General features: G+C 35.2%; 1 protein-coding gene and 2 pseudogenes across 2 annotated transcripts; 2 read left to right on the forward strand and 1 right to left on the reverse strand.

Moving 5' to 3' along the window:
* The first annotated feature begins 1,827 nt into the window (after positions 1-1,827).
* On the forward strand, positions 1,828-7,241 carry LOC107954189 (SMR domain-containing protein At5g58720). 2 transcript variants are annotated; one of them, XM_041097563.1, is made up of 11 exons: positions 1,828-2,656; positions 2,754-2,779; positions 3,271-3,384; positions 4,028-4,113; positions 4,731-4,963; positions 5,561-5,637; positions 5,802-5,858; positions 6,118-6,185; positions 6,295-6,401; positions 6,487-6,557; positions 6,835-7,241. In XM_041097563.1, the coding sequence occupies exons 1-11, from the start codon at positions 2,047-2,049 to the stop codon at positions 6,955-6,957; spliced, it is 1,572 nt and encodes a 523-aa protein (XP_040953497.1). In that variant the 5' UTR covers positions 1,828-2,046; the 3' UTR covers positions 6,958-7,241. The 2 variants fall into 2 exon arrangements, with proteins under 2 accessions (XP_040953497.1, XP_016745167.2); XM_016889678.2 differs by having other exon boundaries at positions 1,835-2,656; positions 4,707-4,963.
* A 390-nt stretch (positions 7,242-7,631) lies between these two features.
* Positions 7,632-9,786, reverse strand: LOC107956041 (peptidyl-prolyl cis-trans isomerase CYP19-4-like; annotated as a pseudogene).
* A 4,126-nt stretch (positions 9,787-13,912) lies between these two features.
* Positions 13,913-17,641, forward strand: LOC107954188 (O-glucosyltransferase rumi homolog; annotated as a pseudogene).
* Positions 17,642-20,618: the final 2,977 nt, after the last annotated feature.

A 20,618-nucleotide genomic window follows, 5' to 3' on the forward strand; every position in this document is an offset into this window, starting at 1 on the left:
TACCGTCACTACATGCCAAAAACCCGCTTCCCGCAGGTAGTTCTCTACCAACGGTGATGGAGGACAATACATATTCCGGATATTGCATTCCAATAACCGATCTACAGACTTTTATAACAAATAATTAATTAATAATTATCTAAAAATGCATAAATAAAAAATTCTTAAATAATATTAAAAATTAAATTTAACACTTACCATTTTCATTTGTTCCACCGATATATGATGCTTATCAAGACGAGTGAATTCTCCGGCCATTGCTGAAATCGTACAAATTTTTACGGTTTAAAATTTTTTTAATTTTTTAAAAATTATTTTAAAAAATAGATTTAAGAGAAATTTAAGAGGAACTTGAGAGCAAATTTAGATTAAATATGGATTTGAGAGAAATTTGGAAGGAATTTGAGAGAAAATTGAGAGGAAATTGAGAGAGGATTAGTTTGTGAAAAAAAAAAGGGTGGGGGTATTTATAGTTTTTGTTTTTTGACCGTTGGGGGGGGCAACGGTCAAATTTTTGACTATTGCACTGTTCACGCGCGGGGCAAGTCGCGGCCACGTCAGCGCGCTTTGCTGACGTGGCAACAAATCGTCCCCTCGTGGACGCGATTTATTGCCACGTCAGCAAAGCGCGCTGACGTGGCAGCGATTTCCGGGCATGTCCCCTGACATCGCGCTGACGTGGACGCGATTTGCCGGAAAAAGCCCATTCTGGTAAATAATAAAATACCGGACCTATTTCGGTAATTTTTTTAAAAAATAGGCTTTTTTTTGGTAAATTGCCCTTTAGCATTACCCTTTTATAAAAATATATAAAAATAAATATTTAATTTAAAAATAAATTATTTTTTACTTAAAAACTGATATTCATAATTTTTTTATATTACATGTCAATCAAGTACATCAACTAGAGGTGCTCATGGGCAGGATTGAGCCCAAAAAAAAATTTCGATCCGCGTCCTAGGCCTAGGCCTGGCCCGGCCCGAAATATGGGCTTGAAATTTTGTCTAGACCGGGCCCAAGAAAAAATTTCTGAGCCCGATCTCGGCCTAGCCCGACCCATTTTTTAATAAACACAAAAAATTTATTTTAAAAATAAAAAAAGTATTTTAAAAGTATTTTAAAATTAAAAAATAAATATATATTTATTATATTCGGACTGGGCCGGGCCGAGCTTGGGCCAAAAATGTGGTACCCAATGCCCGGCCCGTTTTCTAAACGGGCCTCGTTTTTTTGCACTATCCCATATTTCGGACCTATATTTTTATCCGAACCCTACTATATTTTAGACGGGCCATCGGGCCGGGACGGGCCGGGTCGCCTGGCCATGAGCACCTCTAACATCAACACATGATATATTTTTATAGCTGATTTTGACTTTAAAGCAATTTTCTTTTTTCAATTAGAAATATCAAAATTATTTTTTTGGTCAATTTAAAAAGAAATTAGATAATCAAAATTTAACATCCTAAATGCAACGGAATCCTAACCTCAGCTAGCGACGTGTTCCTCTAAGGGTGACTCTTATCTAAATTACTCAACCAATCAGATTTAGGGTGAGTTTGGATGGGCGATTGGGTACGGTGCGTTTAGCTTACTTTTTGTCTTACGTTACAGTATCGCTACACTATCTAATTTTACCGCTACAGCTACTTTTACATTAATCACAAGTAAATACACCACCCATCCAAACTCACTTTAATCCCAACAAATCAATTGTAAAATCAGATTCTTTAAAAGCGCGTGGGGTGAAAGAATCCTAAAACTTTCCCTGTCCCCCACCATAGAGATCCTCTCAATAAAGTCATTGCCAAAAAAAAAAAACGAATAATATAATAAAAATACGAAGCCCGTCCCCTCAAATTCTCGTTAGGCCTCTTCCAAATTTAGTCGGCAATTTTATATTTTCAGAAAACCCCTCTTTAGCCCCTAATATCCAACTTTTCTTTTCACTTTCAACCCATATTCTTCCTGGTTCCACACCATCCTCCTCCTCCTCCTCCTCCTCCTCCTCCTCCTCTTCGAATTAGGGTTTCACGATCCCCAGATATGAAGCGGACTGCCACGAAGAAGAAGAGGCGGCCTCGTGCGGCGAAAACTTCGGCGGTCAACGATTCGTCACGTCACGCTTTAAGTCAGCGGGATCAGCGGCGAGAAGGAGAAGGAGAAGACGATGAAGAACAAAAAAGGCTTCTCGGCTCGTTAATGGAAACCTTCGGTTCGATCTCTCTAGAAGAAGCCACGTCAGCTTATAACCAAGCCGACGGTGATTTGGACAAAGCGGCCGAGATTCTATCCAATTTGATCGATAACGGTAGCAATAGTGAAGATCCCGATCCGTCGACGAGCTCGATATCGAGTGGCTCGTCATCGTCAGGTTCGTCCGGGTTCGGTTTTTCTGAAACGAGTTGCGTACAAAATCTGAATAGCGGGAGGGGACGTAGCAGAGGGGGAAAACAGCAGAAGCGAGTGGTAGCGTCAACGGGGACGGTTTCGACCGTCCTCGGGAAAGATTACGTTAGGTCAAGCCCATGGCGAGACCCGGCTGCAGTGGCACCGGCGAAATCGGTGTTGGCGACGGAAGAAGCGGAACAGTTTTTATGCTCAATGCTTGGGGAAGAGTGTGAACTTAGCATGGCTGTTGTTAGAGATGTTTTGTGTGAGTTTATTTATTATTTTGTTAGCATAAAGAAGTTCTTAAAATAATTCTTTTAATTATATTTTTATGTTGAACGAACAGAAGTTTACTTTTGCAGGTCAGTGTGGGTACAATGTTGAGAAGGTATTGTCAGTCCTAAAATCTGAATTTGCTTTCTTTGTTGATTTTGATGTATCAAAACAGCGAAGCAGTTTCATAGTCATTTAGGAAATCGTTAAGGAAAAAGAAAGATTTATGAAAGGTTACATGCTCCCTGTAGCATACTGGGTTCTTTATATGGTTTGTTGGTAAAATGTTACTTTTTTACTATATAAACGTGCATCCAAGGATCAAGGAGTCTATACGTATTGATTTTCACCCTGCAAATAGGCAAATGTGGAAATTGGGTTACTGATTCAGAGAGGGATGGACTGGGTTGACTTTAGTTCTTTGATTCTCTCCCTCTCGGAATGGTTTTATTGTGAGTAAATCTGACTTAAAAAATGGGAAACAAGAGAAAGGGCTAAGCTACTGAAATATAGCTTCTTGGTACATTACTGTGTTGGGATACTTATTTCTGCTTTGTCATCCTTTTGAGGATTCCCTTTATGATTCAATGTATTCGTTCTTTCCAGGCTTTGGATGCATTACTTGATTTATCTGCTTCCTCCTATGAAAAATCCAAGAGTTTTAATGACAAATTGAACAGTAGACAAGATACAGGATTCGTAATTGAATGTGCAGACAATGTAAGTATTATGATTTTTTTTTACTTGAAATGTTTCAAGTTTTGTGGATCAGATATCTCACTCTGAATATGACATCATTTTTTTAGATTGTTAGATTTCTATACACCAAATTTATAAAAATTCCTGTTTGTCCCACTAGAGCTGTTTGATATTATCTGGTTTGAGTGTTATTATGCTTACTTTTTTTAGAGAGGCAGTGGGGACTCAGAGAGAAAATACATAGTTGTTTGGTTTGGATAGGTTTAAATATTTATTTAGTGTTGTATTTGATGGTTTATCTTTCCTTATTCTAAGCTTGAGGATTTGACAATCAGATAAGAATTCTTTAGGTTGCCAAATTAAGGTTCATCTCTATATTGCAAACCGATGTAACTCAAGGGAACTTCCATTTTGTATTCATTCAGTTAGTCACTAAAGGAGTAGAAACGGACAAAAAGCCTACCCCTTCCTCCCCCCCCCCCCAAATTTTTTCCCTCTTGGAAAGAGCACTGAAGAATGTGTAAGATTGTATTTGTGTGGCATATGTTTAATTATTTTTGCTGTTTTGTATAATTTACATCTCTTTTGCCCATAATTTGAAATCTCTCTGAAGCATTTTACATTGCATTGTATTCTAAATGGTGATTTATAAATTTTCTAACAGTTAACAGATAGGACATCTGACCGCATATCTAAGTTGTTGGAAAGCGAACTTCAAGATAGTATATGGTCAGCCGGATATGGTCACAGGTAATTTAGTCTGTCTGCCATTGTCCTTGACTTGGCTATTCCTTTTTCTTTTTTTCCCTCAAAATCATCTTCTCGTGCAGGTGTTATATTATAATAGAAAGAGACTTAAATGTTGTAGATGACCAAATGGTTTTGAGCTATTTCATGCATGTCTTGAAGAGTGAGATGATTTATGGTAGAAACTTTTCTTGTTGGTCAATTAATTGCCTGTTAGATTTAGAAGCTGCAGAAAGAACGAGAACAATTTTGTAATCACAGTATAAAAAGCTCTGCAAGTCATTTATCAGTGCAGTCTAAAAGTGTGTTTGCTTGTTGTATTGCATGTTTTCAGTAGCATTGCATGTAAACTTAACTGACATTACAATCGTAGCTAAGAATTACTTTTGGTTGAGAGAACCGCGCTACATCTTCATATACGTGTTATGTTGTAATACAGTTATCTCATGCTAGTTGTAAGTCTTCTAAGTACTTGGTTTAGATAACTTGAGCGACGCTTTGACTGTGGCAGTATTGTAGAAAGCTTTTATATTGCTGTTAATTTGAATTCTCCTATTTTGATCTTAAGTGTAAAAAACTATGACTTGAAAACTTAGGTGTTCTACCCCTCTTGAATTTAGGAATTACTCTAAGGTTCTTGCTAGTTCTGAAGCTATGCAACCACCTTGCCCAAGGAGTAATGTTTCGAATCTCCCTCAGGAGGTCCTGGATTCTTTATTTAAAATCCCCAAGAGTTCTGAGCATGAACCAAGCACTATGAGTTGGAGGAATGTAGTAAAGAAGATGCAGTTGTTGGGACCACCTATTGATTTTTGTCCATCTACTGATGCAGAACCTCAGCAGGATCTCTATGGTATTCTCTTGTTAATTTTCTCAGGCTTTGCATGTTATTGTATGTATGAGTTTGTTGGTATTGTGACCTCTGGTTTTGAAATGGGGTTATGAATATCACTATAAACAGTTTTATTTGCTAAATTGTACTTGATCACCTTTATTGAAAGGGTAAACTGACAAATTGCTATTAATTATCTTTTCATTGTTAGTCACATGTATGCTAGATACATATGCATTACTTTTCTTCTGTTTGTCCTACTCCTGCCATAATTTGAATATACAAGTACTCAGAGCTACTTGAATAACTGCCCCCTCTACTTATTATGAGAAATCAAGACATAAGAATAATCATAAAAGTGGTTAGGTCACTCTTTGGTTCCTTTTTAGAACTTAAAAAAGTCTACTGAAATAATAAGAAGAAAAAGGAATGGAAGAATTTTAAGGTGATTCTTGATTGGATGTAGTTTTCTTTTAGGGTTTGTATTGTTTTTATTTCCTTCTTCACTTAGCATTTATAACCGTTTCATCATAAACTCTTTTGTACAACCTGTATATACATTTCTGCACTGTTTTTCATCATCTTTTTTTTACAATTCAGAATTTCTGTAATTTGTAGCTAAGGGAGATGAATATCACAAATTTAGAGAGAGTGCCAGAGAACATTGGGATTCCATGAGATCTTATTATCAGAAGGTATGGCGTTTATAGCAATATGTATATTTATTATTTCTATAAACCAAATACATACGTACATATATGAACATCACGAATACAAGTTGCATTGCCCCATATGAATTTTTTGTAATAGATATGAGTATAGTTGACTATTTGATGGTAGAATGAACGTTCTTCTACAGGCTGCTACTGCATATTCAAAGGGAGAGTTGGAGTATGCAGCTTATCTTTCTGATCAGGTGTGTTTTCTACTTGGGGGATGTTATGAATCATGTGTTGCATATAAGTTCGAGATGTGATGCCATGTCATTGGCAAATTTTGAAAAGGAAACACTGGCAACAACAATGAAGCAACATGAGAACTGGGGATAATATCCCATAATTTTTTACTTGTCTTCTTCTCTGCTTGACATCAGTATGATGTCTTATGTCAAAACTCGTGCCAAGGGTTGGCCTTAGAATAAAATTCTGACTTGATAATACCTTGCATCTGAGTAGGGAAAGATACAGACTAAATTGGCACGGGAAGCAGATGAAAGGGCAAGCCAGAATATATTTAAAGCTAGGTTAGTCCTTGTATAACTAACTGAATCTGTGACCAAGAAGTATTCTCTTTCTGCCTGCCTCTACCTTCTCTTGTGGTCTAGTGAACTGATCTGTCAACTCTCTTTCCAGGAACAAAGCCTTTGAAAATGTGATAACAATTGATTTGCATGGGCAACATGTCAAACAAGCAATGAAACTTTTAAAACTACACCTTCTATTTGGAATACATGTTCCTTGTAAGCATTGTTTGACCTGATTCCATATTAGTATGTGTGTGTGTGTGTTTGTGTTGTACTTATTATTTGCCTTATTGTGCTTCAGCGGTTCAAACTCTGAGGGTTATTACTGGCTGTGGAACACATGGTATGGGGAAGTCAAAACTGAAACAGTCGGTATGGATCTAAAGTATCCCTGATCCAGCTATTTGTCCTTTCTGTAGTAAATTAATAAAAAAAAAGTCGGATTCTTTTGTGGTGGTTGATTTATCCAGAAATGATTAATGTGGATGTTTTGGTAGATTATATGTGGTTGAAATGTTTTATTGATTATATTGAACTTTGATTCATTTTCTTCATTGCGAACATTTTACTTTATGCTTTTGTCTTAGGAGGACAGTGTAGTTTATGTTCTTGTTGTCTAATATTTTATGTCACTGGCTGATGCATGCAGGTCACTAAGCTTCTTGAAAAGGAAGGTATTCAGTGGCAGGAAGAAAACCGTGGAACTGTACTAATCAAGCTTGACGGATACAGAGAGTTAAGCTTTTTAGAATCCAATAGTGACACGGAGTAAATTAATTATCTAATACCAGGTTTGCATCATTTACCATCTGTTTGTACAAGACAAGGATGTAATGTAACAAGGTTTAATGTAGTGGTTCAAAAACAGGGATCAGATGTTTATATGTACATTACTAGAAATCCTTGTACTCTTTCCTCCTTAGGTAGGTGGAAGCTTCATGAAGATGAAGCTTCCGTGTTCCTGTATGTTGAGTTTAGCAAAATCGTGTATCTGACTTAGTTATTGGTAATGGCAAAGACTCATGAGAGACTGTGAATTCCATAGTTATCAACAAAGATAGAGTTGCTGTGTTCTTTTACTTTCATTAGAAACTCGGTTTGGTATGGAGCATCTTTCCTGCTGCAGGTAACCTATTTGTTTGACAAGATGGAAGAATGGTTGGGGATTGTTTTGCTTGAAGTGTTGCAGAATGGCGCAGCAGTGCCAGATTTTGAGAAGTTGGGAAATCTATTTTATTATTGTTTTGATACTTAAAGTTGGGGAGTTTCCAGTGACACCCTAGTTGTTCTATCTTCGATTTTGTTGCTGGCTTGAGTTGATTTGTTTAGCATTTTATAGAATAGATGAATTAGCGTATCTGTAACGTGGATTATGGTTCATGGCTTTGTCTTACAATAATTCCTTGTATTAACCTATTCATCCAACAATATTTTCTTGTTCTGTTGGATTCATCCAACTTTTTTGGACCCTGGCAAATTTTACATGGTCTCCAAAGCAAACAGATAACATTTTCTTTGTTGACCAATATGCATGATATCTTTATAATTCCATGCTTTTTTTTTAATTGAATATGCAAATAATTGTGAAGTAGGGAATTCGACATTATCCCCGTCATTGCGGTTTTTGGTTTCTATGGCTAGGACCCATATATAGAATGCAGAAAGGCACACCATGCATGCGCCTCGTCCAAAAGGATCCTGAGGCGGCGCGTTTAGGTGGTGGCCCTGCCAGCACTGATTTCACCACTTCCAACAATAACAATCTTGTTCTTGGGTGTACAGCTCAGCCTTCCTTGTGCTTCAAATTTGTAAACCACATCCATCCCAGAGAGCGCTTTTCCAAATACAACATGTTTGCCATCTAACCTATGGAAAAGCGATCAATGATTTAGCAGCCATGTTAAAAGATGATAAACTATAACATTTTCATTGTAAAACTTATAACGACCTGCTGGTTGTAACGGTTGTAATGAATAATTGTGAGCCCCATACGAAACGAAACGAAACAAACAGTCTTTGCTTGTGACAGATGTTCCAAATCATTCCTTGAAAACTAAAGTTAAAGACGAGTAGGAATATAGCTGGCTCACCAGGCCCAGTGTGCTTCAGCTTGAAATTCTCATCACCAAATTTCCACCATCACCGAGTGTAAAATCGCCTCCTTGTATCATAAAATGTGGAATAATCCTATGAAATATACTGCCTTTGTAGTGGAGAGATTTCCCCTGTAAAGGAAACCCACGGTCCCATGTAAATGACGACTATGTTATCAGGACTCTTAAGTTTGTATCCGACGCATATTTACGTAAGTTGATCAGTGAGATTAGCACAATGCTCGGAAATTTTCTGCATATAACAGAAACTCAAGCTGATTAGTAGCAAAACAATTGATGGGAAAATTCCAAAAGATACATTAAGACAGCAATGCAGCCATAACACTAAACATACCTGTTGTTTTAGGAACTATGTTTCCAAAGAGTCCCATGATGATTCGACCTGAGAGCAATAATTCAGTAGTAATGTTTTAGCTATGTAAACTAAACAGAAAGCAAAAGCTATGGTGGGTGCAACACATTACATATCCAATGATATTGGAGGAAATTCTAGGGTGAGCTCCACTTAAGCAAAAGCTTTTACCAAAATATCTAAAGATTTACCGATATTTGCAAGACTTTACCAAAATTGGTCTTAAAAGTAAGAAAAAGTGAAGCATACCAGCAGGTTTTCCAACATCAAAGTAAACTTGGTAACTTCATTTAAATCTTCCCTTGGCTGTTTTGCCAGCACATTCCATTAAAAAGAACATATCCAACAATCAAATCAACTAATCACATCTGACTAGACAATAAGTGAAGAAAAACAGAAGATATTAACTTATCATTGTATATCGCAGATGAGATTAATAAACAAAACCCAGAACTAGAAACATAAAGGGAACCTGAGTGAGTGCTAGAGATCCAGAAAGGACCAAAGTGCAGAGCAAAATGAGAACTCTTTGCTCTTTTGACTTAACATGAAGATGGAGAAAGCTAAAAAGCGCTCTTTGTTTACTCACTAGTAAGAAAGTCGTCGATAACTGATAGCTAATGGGTATTTATTACGTGGTTTTAGTAATTGCTTTGATTTATTTTTTGCTCAAATAATAATTGCTTTGATTCATTTTTTGCTCAAAATGAAGAGAATGTCATGACTGCAACTACGCAACAGACATCTTACAGAAGAGAAAGCAATCCAAGTAGTGCCAGCAATGCACCCATTAATGTGAGCAAAATTAAGTTCATACATAACAGAAAACATCTTTCTCCATTGCGAGCGGAAATCGCTAATGATGCAGCGATATCATATTCCGTTATAATTCTTTCCCGTCCATTTCGAGTTATCATCGGTGAACCAGGCCTAATTGCTAAAGCTTCAGCCACTAGTACTGATTTGATTTCTCCGATATGGTTTGTTGCCATGGAAGTGGCAATTCAAGCATCTGTGCTAACTTTAATGACTCCTTGAGGTGGTTTTTCCCATCTGTCCCTACATACGTCTCAGCCCGTTTCTTGTCTTCAATGGTTGAAAGGTTTGGTGAAAGCCCCTGAAAGCTCAATTCCATACCTCAAAGAACAAGGATGTGGTTGATGGACTCCACTTCTTCATTTTGAGGATGGCTAGGATATCCAGTGCATTAGAAGCAGCTCTCCATTAATAATAATAGTAATTCTCAATGAGCAATCCAACTTCCATATTTCCCTTCTAAAAGCTTCCACCAATCTCGGCACTGGTGCTAGTAGCTCTCCTCAATTTCCCATCGGATGTTGATATATACTAGCTATAAACGTCGGACTCACATTCATCTAGATTCTTTGGTGAGTAGGCCTACTTGCAATTCCTTGAGCCTATGAGGATTCCCATATTTCTTATACTTTGTTTCTTGTGTTCATTAGTTCCATTTTCAGTCGATGCGAATGAAGGACTTCATGTTCCTTTTACAAAGCTTCCTCGGTAATATTCCTAAACGGTTGTTCAAACTTAAGTTTTTTTTGGATGGACAGTCTAACACTAAAATTAGCTATTGTAGTATTCAGATTAAAATTAATGGTGAGATATATACTTAGATTAAAAACGAGTGTATGGATTATTTTGACAATTGGCTGATTGTTGATTGTAATGGTTGATTTGATTAGCTGATTCTATTAATTGATTTGACAAATTGATTCTATTAACGGTTTATTTAAAAATGCTTGCGAAAACTTAACTGATAACTGAAAGTTGATATGTGTAAAATGACAAATAAGGGCATGATACATTTTATTGTTAAGTATTTATTTGTTTATAATACTTTAATCTTTATTGGGTTAAATTATTGAAATAAATCACTATTATCACATAATTAAAACATCCATTATAAAAATTAATCAGTGAATATTTTTAAATTTTAAATAAACAAATTTCTTAAATTTCTTATTTGCAAATATTAACCTTGTGGAAATTGATAAATATTAATAGTGCATCAATATAATTATAAACTATATTCTTAGCGATAATGTTCTTAATATGTAAATTAGTAATAATTATGTCACACTCTAAATAAATTTGTCAAGTAGCATATTTCAATTAATATAAAGTTGCATAAGAAATCATTTTACACAAGTAAATTGAAAATAAATTAAGAGTACATAAATATTCAAGAAATAGATACATATCCAAACAATTAAAAACAAATATTTAAGAAACATGATGTTGTCGGCTAGCTTCCATCAAACTAGTAGTGATGTCATGACAAACTTTTGTCATTTTATTAGTACTCATACGCTCAACTTCTTGAGTGAAAATGCATTCGACATTCGAAAATATATCGGGAGGAATAAAATTGAGATCTATATCATGACCCTAAAGGTCGGGTCAAGAACTTTACTTAATCTGATGTAGTTATGTAATGCAAATGCAGCACAAATTATTCTATTTTGATATTGAGATGAATATATTGGCATTTTCGCTAAAAACTTCCACTATGCTTTTAAAATGTCAAATGCTCTCTCAATACAACTTTTTAAAGATGAATGGGCTCGACTAAAAATTTCTCACGGCAATGTTGATTTTTGTAGATTAGCAGTGGAGTGTTTTTTTTTTTTTGAAGATTTACTTTGAATTTTAGAAGTAAAAGTGGAAATGAGAGAATTGAGGCTACTAATATCTTGACACCTTTAATAGATTTGAGAGTATTTTTGAGCAAGCATGATTAGATATTTTATTTCACATATCTTATTCCCAATCAATTGTTGAAAAAAGTTGTCCATAAAAGTAAAAATTTGTTAACCATATTTATATTAAATAAAAAAATAATATTAAGGTTAAATGATAGTTTAAAATATTAAAGTTATATTTGGTTTCATATATATTAATGTTTGCATAAAAAAGAATTTTTGATATGCCTTTTCAAAGTAATAATAAAAAAATAGAAAGTAAAATAATGTTGGATTGGATAGAGATCCATAGAGCAAATGAAGAAAACTTACATGGAAAAGTGAGAAACATAGATATGTTTGTATCGACTTGGTTATTAGCCCATCAATGTGTAAGTTCCTCCTTGGAGGTCCAATTCATTCATTCAAAACCTGAAAAAAGGTTGTGCTTGGGAGCTTTGACAATGCTAAAATCACCCTCTTAGCAGGTCAATTGCCACCACCGTATCTATAAAATTCTGTTAAAAGAGTAGTGGCTGACCCTGTAAGCACTCTCTCTAATTCAACTAATGGGATTTCAACCACCTCCCTTTTCTCTTGCCATATCAATTATTGGGTCATGATTCTCATCCCAAGTTGGGTAATCTCCTTTTTTTCTTCTCTTTCTCGATTGCAGCTCTTGTCACCCACCCCTCCTTAAGGATAAAGCGGTACCATCTTCCTGCATCTACTCTTTTTTCTTTTCTTATCAGTAAAGATGAAAATAAAAATATTTTTTTTCTGAATTGTAACTATAAAGTTGTTGGCAGCCAGGCATGGGTTGGTTAAGATGGCTCTAACAGGGTCGATTCCACTATTTTCCCAATCACTGCATTTTCATTGACTCTCCTATTAATGTCACCATCCGTGTGAAGCTCTAGGACTTGAAGATGTGTAATAATATCAGTCTGCTGCCGTCACCAACCTTTTCCTCGATTACCATTAATCACACTCATTTACAACCAAGCTAAACACCCTTTCATATTTTGAAAAGGGTAAATTACACTACACGTTTTTTTTTCCATTCCCGTTAATTGCACTGCTAGAATGACATGTCAGTTGAAAAATAAATTTACTGTTAACTTTTACTTATTATATTGATTTAGTCATAATTTTAAAAAAATTAACTTTTAAAATTTATAAATGATAGAGATCTTAATTCTAAAAACTTCAAACAAATATATAAAAATACATAAATATTTTTAAAATATATAAAAAAATTATATTTATATTAAATAAAAATAAAACCCCTCCCCCACCGTCTCCCTCTCCCTCCCCTCGATTTTAATATAAATAAAAACATATAAATTTGAATGAACCTAGACAAATTAGCTATCAAGATACATTTGAATCTGCACAATAATTTGTCCAAATTCATTCTAGATGTGTTTTCAGTAGTTTTATATTTTTTTAATTTGTTTCTAGAAAATATTAGGTTATTTATATTATTGTCTAGATTTAAATTTATAGATTTAAGAATCATTTGCCTAGGTTTATTCTAGATATGTTTTTTTATATATTTATATAAATTTATAAACTTTTAATTCTTAATTTTTAAAAATTTATAACTTATATATTATAATTTTTTATATTTTCAAAATATTATAGGCTCTTTATATATTTAATTGTATATACTTTTTATTTTACAAATTTATATTTTATATATTTTCCAAAATAATTATAACCTAAAAATGGATATTTTGTTAAAAATATATAAATTACTAAAAAAACATATTAATTCTTTTTGTGAAAAAATACTTTTATTAATTTATATATTTCTAAATATTTTTTATTTTTATGTGACACGTGACATTATCAGAAGTAGCCATGTTTCATCAAGGAATTGGTTATCAGTGCCATATCACACAAACTAACAGTCTTAATGTAGAAGTACCAAACTGCGTGACAGATTACAAGTTTAGATACCATCTAAGTAAATAAAAAAGGTGTCAACTAGGTACAAATGGATAAATTCGAAAGGCAAAATACATATTAACAATATTAACTTCTTTATTTGAGTTGATGTTTGGTTGACTCGTGATATTAATTTTGTCGAAAAATAATTAAAAAATCATTTATTAAAGTTAAAATATTATAATTTTAAAATATTTAAATTTACCATTTATACTATACTCAATACATTTGATTTAATTATTTTTAACAAAATAAATTATAGCAAAGTTCATTTAATTATAATATATAAACTTTTAATAAATAATTTTTTTAGATTAAAATAAAAAAGAAATTAAGGTAATTACCAAGTTGATATAAAATAAAATATGCACTTAAAATTAATTTTTTTGCGAGAAAAAATCAAATTATTAACTAAGCTATTTTAAGAAATATTTATTAATCTACTCTTATTCAAGTAATTCCTGAAATTAGAATAAAAATTATCTATATAGAACATATAATAATAATATTTTGAACTCAGATGGTTGCAAGAAATTTAATGATTGACTGTAGCTATGATTGACTTCAATGGCATTGGGAGGATAGGACCCCCAAACCATTAAAAACAGAACACAATGGACGGCCTCGGAGGCGGCCTCGGAGGAAGCGAAGAGATTCAATCCACGTGGGAAACCCAACACCATCCTTCCACACACACAGACAGGCAGACGGACAGAGAACGCGAGTTTAAAAAAAGTTACCTTAAAAAAAGGAATCACTAATAATGGTTTAAACCTTATGTTCGTCCGTTGTATTTTGTAGCAAACAAAAAGCCGGGGACGCGAACACCATTTGCAGGGAGCCGCTGCAAATGCTCTTTTCAATATGGCGAAACAACACGCCTGGGCTCACTCTGCACACCCTCGTTCGCCTTCTTATCTCTTCTTCTCCGTCGTTGCGCTTTCTTTCCTCTCCCTTATCGCCCTCCTCATCTACAAGGTCCACCTCCTTTTTCTTTTTCTTTTTTAATATTTATCAGCTTCTAATGGAACCAGAAATGTTCTGACTCTTTGATATAGGTGGATAATTTTGCTTCCCAAACGAAAACCATCGTGGGTCATAATTTAGAGCCGACGCCGTGGCATATTTTCCCGCCGAAAAACTTCACCGACGAATCCCGACATTCCCGGGCTTACAAGATCATCCAATGCTCCTATCTGACTTGTCGCTACGCCGCCACCGTCGGTGGCGCTCAACCCTCGGAGGGGCTGGAGGAGGAACGACGGGGCTTAGTCTCCTCTCGTACCCCTCCACAGTGCCCAAACTTTTTCAAGTTCATTTACCGTGATCTTGAACCATGGATGACGACCCGGATATCCGTTAACCACATAAATGAAGCCAAGGAACACGCGGCGTTTCGTATCGTTATTGTTGAAGGAAAATTGTTTGTCGATTTGTATTATGCTTGTGTACAAAGTAGATTGATGTTTACGCTATGGGGAATTTTACAGCTTATCAAAAGTATCCTGGGATGGTACCTGATGTGGATATGATGTTTGATTGCATGGATAAGCCTACCATTGAAAGAGCTAGAGTTGAAAATGGGTCTTTGCCGTTGCCTCTGTTCCGGTATTGTACGACTGAGGCTCACTTTGACATCCCTTTTCCCGACTGGTCCTTTTGGGGTTGGTAAGAATCACTCATTCTCAACTTCATTTGAGATTCTAATTTGTCTACTTTTACTACAAGATCATATCTGCATAATCTGTGTTTACACTTACCACAACCTAACTCCATTCGTGTAACTTAAAACCTCAAGTTACCAAATTAAAATTGTCCCAAACCTAAAATGATATGAATAACTTAAATTGTTCATAATCTGGGTATACCAAGGATTGCAGGTAATTTGCTATGGACTAAGCTCCAGGTGCTAAATTGTTAATGATTCTGTGCAGATAGAATGTTAAATTGAGTAGACCATTTGATGGGAATATGAATTGTGTGAAAATATGTTCGAGTTGCAAAGCTTAACAACGTTGTATCCCTGAATGCAGAAATGTTGAGTTATATTGCTGTCAATCTATGTCATTGCCATCCATATGATTCATGTTCAAATACTCCCAAGTCTAAAAGTGTTTTTCTTGTTTATGTGAATCCTATATATATTGGCATGCTATATGTGTTGGGATATGTGTGTGTGTGTGTATAGTTCTCCTCTCTACTAGCTTATGCAAATGGAGCATCTTGCATCTATCTTGGAATTTTTCATTAGTCGCAGCTATGGTGGTGGTATAAGAGATGTGGTCTAGAATTCATGTTAGTTTTGGTCGATATTTATTTGAATTCTTGTGCACATCCTTGTGAATGACTTGTCTGCAGGCCAGAGGTAAATGTAGAGGCATGGGATGAGCAGTTCAAAGAAATTAAGAAGGGATCACAAGCTCAAACCTGGTTGAAGAAGATTCCCCGTGCCTATTGGAAAGGAAATCCAGATGTTGAATCTCCAATACGTCTGGCACTAATGCAATGCAATGACTCTAACTTGTGGGGTACAGAAATTATTCGTCAGGTTGGTTTGAAAAGTTTTATGTGAACGCATGAATTTTTCTATTATAGAAATGATAGGTCTAACAGCCAAAAATGTGTTTTAAAGTGCAATAATGATAATAATATTTATGTTGTTTGATGATGTTGCTTTTTATTGTGCATTGCAGGACTGGGCGGAAGAAGCAAAGACTGGGTATGAGCGGTCCAAACTATCCGATCAGTGTAATTATCGGTGAGTTCTCTTCTTTGACTGATATTACTACAGCAGACATACTTATATTCAACATTTGCATTTGAGTCCGGATAATAGCCTTATGCTGTGTGATGGGCCTGGAACTTTAGAAGACTATTCCTTAAGAGTCCTAAACAAACTTGGAAGCTACAAGTTACTAGCGTGCTTAGACTAGGTTTCCACGCTTTTTGTAGGTAAGCCTTCTAGAATTTTCCAGGTTTGGGTATGGTCAACATGCCCCATATGAACAACTTGGTTTGCTGTGTGAGCCTTGATCATGAGCTGGTGTGCACAGGCTGTGACATTGGCACAGTACATTTAAAGCTTTCTATTTAGGCTAGTCCTTGGGGACCTAAGAATCAACCACCCCTGCCTTTAAATCCCAGATTTCTTCCCAAGAGTTCAATCTGCTTGGATTGCATTGCAGAAAGCCGTCATAAGGGCTGCATCTTATAATGGAGCAAATTTTGTTCCAAGGCTCAAAAAGTGCATAATTTAATATTGTTTTCTAATAATTGTTTGATATTGAATGTAATATACTGATATTTTTGTTTCCCGTTTTCTGCAGTTATAAGATCTATGCTGAAGGCTATGCTTGGTCTGTAAGCTTGAAATATATCCTATCTTGTGGTTCACTTCCTCTATTAATTTCCCCACAATATGAAGATTTCTTCACTCGTGCCCTCGTTCCCAAGTTAAACTACTGGCCTGTCTCTAACATTGATTTATGTCGCTCCATAAAGTTTGCTGTTGACTGGGGTAATACAAACCCGTCTCAGGTATGATCTTTTGGCATTGGCAATAAGCAACAACTATTATAGGTTTAAACTGAATCTAGAATTCTTTCTTTTGAGCATCCACATAAATTCATGGCAATATTAGTACATGGTTATGGGGTATGATCCTCTATATATTTATGAGAAAGCTTGGAACATGGTTGACCCCTATTAGTGATACATTCTTTCTTTCTGATAAATTTGACTAAACAGGCAGAGGCAGTCGGGAAAAGAGCGCAACATCTGATGGAAAGTTTAAGCATGGATCGGGTTTACGATTACATGTTTCACCTGATTTCAGAATATGCAAAGCTGCAAGACTTTAAGCCTGTCCCGCCCTCATCAGCTCAGCAAGTATGTGAAGAATCCTTGCTTTGCTTCGCAGATGACAAGCAAAAGGAATTCCTTAAGAAATCAGCAGTGACTGATGGTTCATCAACGCCGCCCTGCACCCTTATCAAGCGTCCCAACCCTAATTTTTTCACCATTTGGAATGATCAGAAGAGGAAAATAATTGATAATGTGAAAGATATGGAGAACAGAGCAAATGCCGCCATCACCTAGATGACATACCTAATGAATTTATATCTGCACTTAGTCATTTATACAGAAATTCTTTTAAATCCTTTTTACACGTTATTTTTTATATTTATATTTATATTTATACGAAAAAAAAAACCAAATGAAATGGAAGTGGTGGAATTACAAACTTGGGTTGCAAATTTAGTTAAAATTAATTTTTCGTGTTGGTTTTATGTATTTATTTTTTTAATTCATTAAACAATGTATTTTTATTAACACAATATTCTCCTCGTAATCAAAATTTAGGGAAAATATACATATATTTGGGTAGTACAGATAGAACACAGCTATCTGAAGACAACAGAAAATTATAAGACAAATAGCCTTACTACCAAATAGGTAGGGAAAAATGAAACAGGAGTTGTGCTTGGCTCTCTTGTAATTTTTGAATTATTCGAACCTGAATTTATAAATGTCTAAAAATTCAAAATCGTAAATTATTTGAGTAGTACCATCCAATTCTGATTCTGAATTAAATATAAATTATCCTCTCGATATCTAAATTTGCAAAAAGAAAAAAAAATCTAAAATTAGTATTTTCTATCATATGTTGGATATCAAAATCCACAAAAATTTAAATTCGAATATGAAAGTCTATATTTATAGATATACGAAGTATAAATAAAACAGAACTCTACTTTCTAATTACTATTAAAATTTAAAGTACATTAAAATTTATCTTGATCATGATGGACATCCACTTAATAAGATATTCATAACACTCTCCCTTTGGATGTCCATTGGTAGATAATATATATCGTTAAAACCTTACTAAGATAAAAATAATGTGGGAAAAAAATTGTCAGTGAAGGAAAAAGAGTATACATATTTATAATACACAAAATATGCTGCTTCGTTAAAAACCTTACCAGGAAAACCCAATGGGACAAAACCTCAGTTAAAGGAAAAAGAGTATAGCGCGTATCTACTCCCCTGATGAAAATATCACATACTTTCTCATATTCTACTTATTCAATCTTGAATACTAATTTTTCAAATGACTATATGAATGTATTTGCTAAGCATTTATATCACCATTCTTTTGAAACTCATGAGTGAGGGAAAATTTGAAAAAAATATTTTTTGATCTCTTCAGGAGTTTCAACAATAATCATAGAAAACTTTAATCATAATTTTTCTATAAAAACACAAACCGGTATTTTGGATCATTTTATAATCCTCCATCAACTACTACTGATTAAGTCTGTAACACCCCCAATCCGTATCTATCGTCGGAATAGGGTTACGGAGCATCACCGGAATTTGCAGAACATATAACAGACATCTCAAATCATTTAGCAATCATATTAGAAATCAATCATATTGTCCCTTATGTGAGCCTTCGAGGCCCAAAATACATGTTAGAAATGAGTTGGGTCTAAACCGGGTACTCAAATTTTTTCGAAAAACATCAAAATTTTTCCAAGGTGCAGGAGACACACGCCCATGTGGCCAGGCCATGTGTCTCACACGGTCAAGAGACACACTCGTGTCTCAGGCCATGTGGACATTCGAAATAGGGATACACGACCGTGTCCCAGCCGTGTTCAAACTTGTGAGCTTACTGACTTGGGTCACACGGCCAAGCCACATGCCCGTGTGCTAGGCCGTGTGAGCATACTGACTCGCATAAATAAGGTGCAGGGGTCACACGGCCAAGCCACACGCCCGTGTGCTAGACCGTGTAAATAATTATGGGTATTCTGTTTTGCAATTTTAAAGAAACAAATGACACACAGTCAAACCACACGCCCGAAATAAAATATGCAAACTTCGTCAAACAATTGACGATTACCCAAATGACATCTTTCTTTTTTAGAGATAGGGGTCATCCCAATACAAAATTCATAATAACTCTATCCCATTTCCATTCCGGTATCATCACTGGCTGAACAGTCTTGAAGGTACCTAATGTTTAGCTTTAGCTTGCTGACATATCAAACATCTAGATACAAATTTAGAAATATCACGTTTCATTCCCAGCCATCAGTACATCTGTTTCAAATCATTATACATTTTATTACTCCCCGGATGAACTGACATGTACCATTATGAGCTTCGTTCAAAATTTTCTGTACAAGCTTTGAATTCTTCAGTACACAAACTCTGCCTCTGAATAACAAACAATCATCGGATCCTTTCTGAAATTCTGAATCAGAAGTTGACTCACACTGTACCCGTTTAGCTTACAACTCATTATCACATTTCTGAGCTTCGCAGATCTGCTGTAGAAACATCAGTTTAACCTTTAACTCAGCTAAGATTGAGCCATCATCAGACAATGTCAATCGGGTATTCATTGCTTGTAAGGCAAACAAAGACTTTCTACTCAAAGCATTAGCAACTACATTTGCCTTTCTCGGGTGATAATCAATAACCAAGTCAAGCAGTTCAAGCCACCTGAGTTGTCTCAGATTCAAATCTTTTTGCGACATTAGATATTTTAAGCTTTTATGATTGGTGAATATATGACACTTTTCACCGAACAAGTAGTGTCGCCAAATTTTCAGCGCAAAAACAATAGCTGTCAATTCTAAATCATGTATCGGGTAATTCTTTTCATGTAATTTTAGCTGTCTAGAAGCATAAGCTATTACTTTACCTTCCTGCATCAAAACACAACCTAAACCATTCAACGATGCATCACTGTAAATCACAAATTCTTTACCCGATTCAGGCGGAAATAGAACTGGTGCTTCAGTCAACAGGGCTTTCATCTGGTCAAAACTTTGCTGACATTTATCAGGCCATTTAAATTTCACATCTTTCTATAATAACCGTGTCATTGGTGAAGCTATCATCGAAAACCCTTTTACAAATCTCCGATAATAACCTACTAATCCCAAAAAACTTCTGACTTCAGATACATTTTTCGGTGCTTTGCAATTTACATTTGCTAAAATTTTATTCGGATCAACTCTGATACCTTCAACCGATACTATATGTCCCAGAAAACCAACTTCTCGAAGCCAAAATTCACATTTGCTAAATTTAGTATACAACTATTTTTCTCGCAAAGTTTGCAGAACAATTCTTAGATGTTTGGCATACTCAGTCTCATCTCGGGAATATACCAGAATATCATCAATAAATACCACAACAAATCTATCCAGGTACAGTCTGAAAATTCTATTCATTAAATCCATAAATACCGCAAGTGTATTAGTTAAGCCAAACAGCATCCCAAGGAATT

This window comes from Gossypium hirsutum, chromosome D07 (genome assembly GCF_007990345.1).
Source record: "Gossypium hirsutum isolate 1008001.06 chromosome D07, Gossypium_hirsutum_v2.1, whole genome shotgun sequence".
Classification (NCBI taxonomy): Eukaryota; Viridiplantae; Streptophyta; class Magnoliopsida; order Malvales; family Malvaceae; genus Gossypium; species Gossypium hirsutum.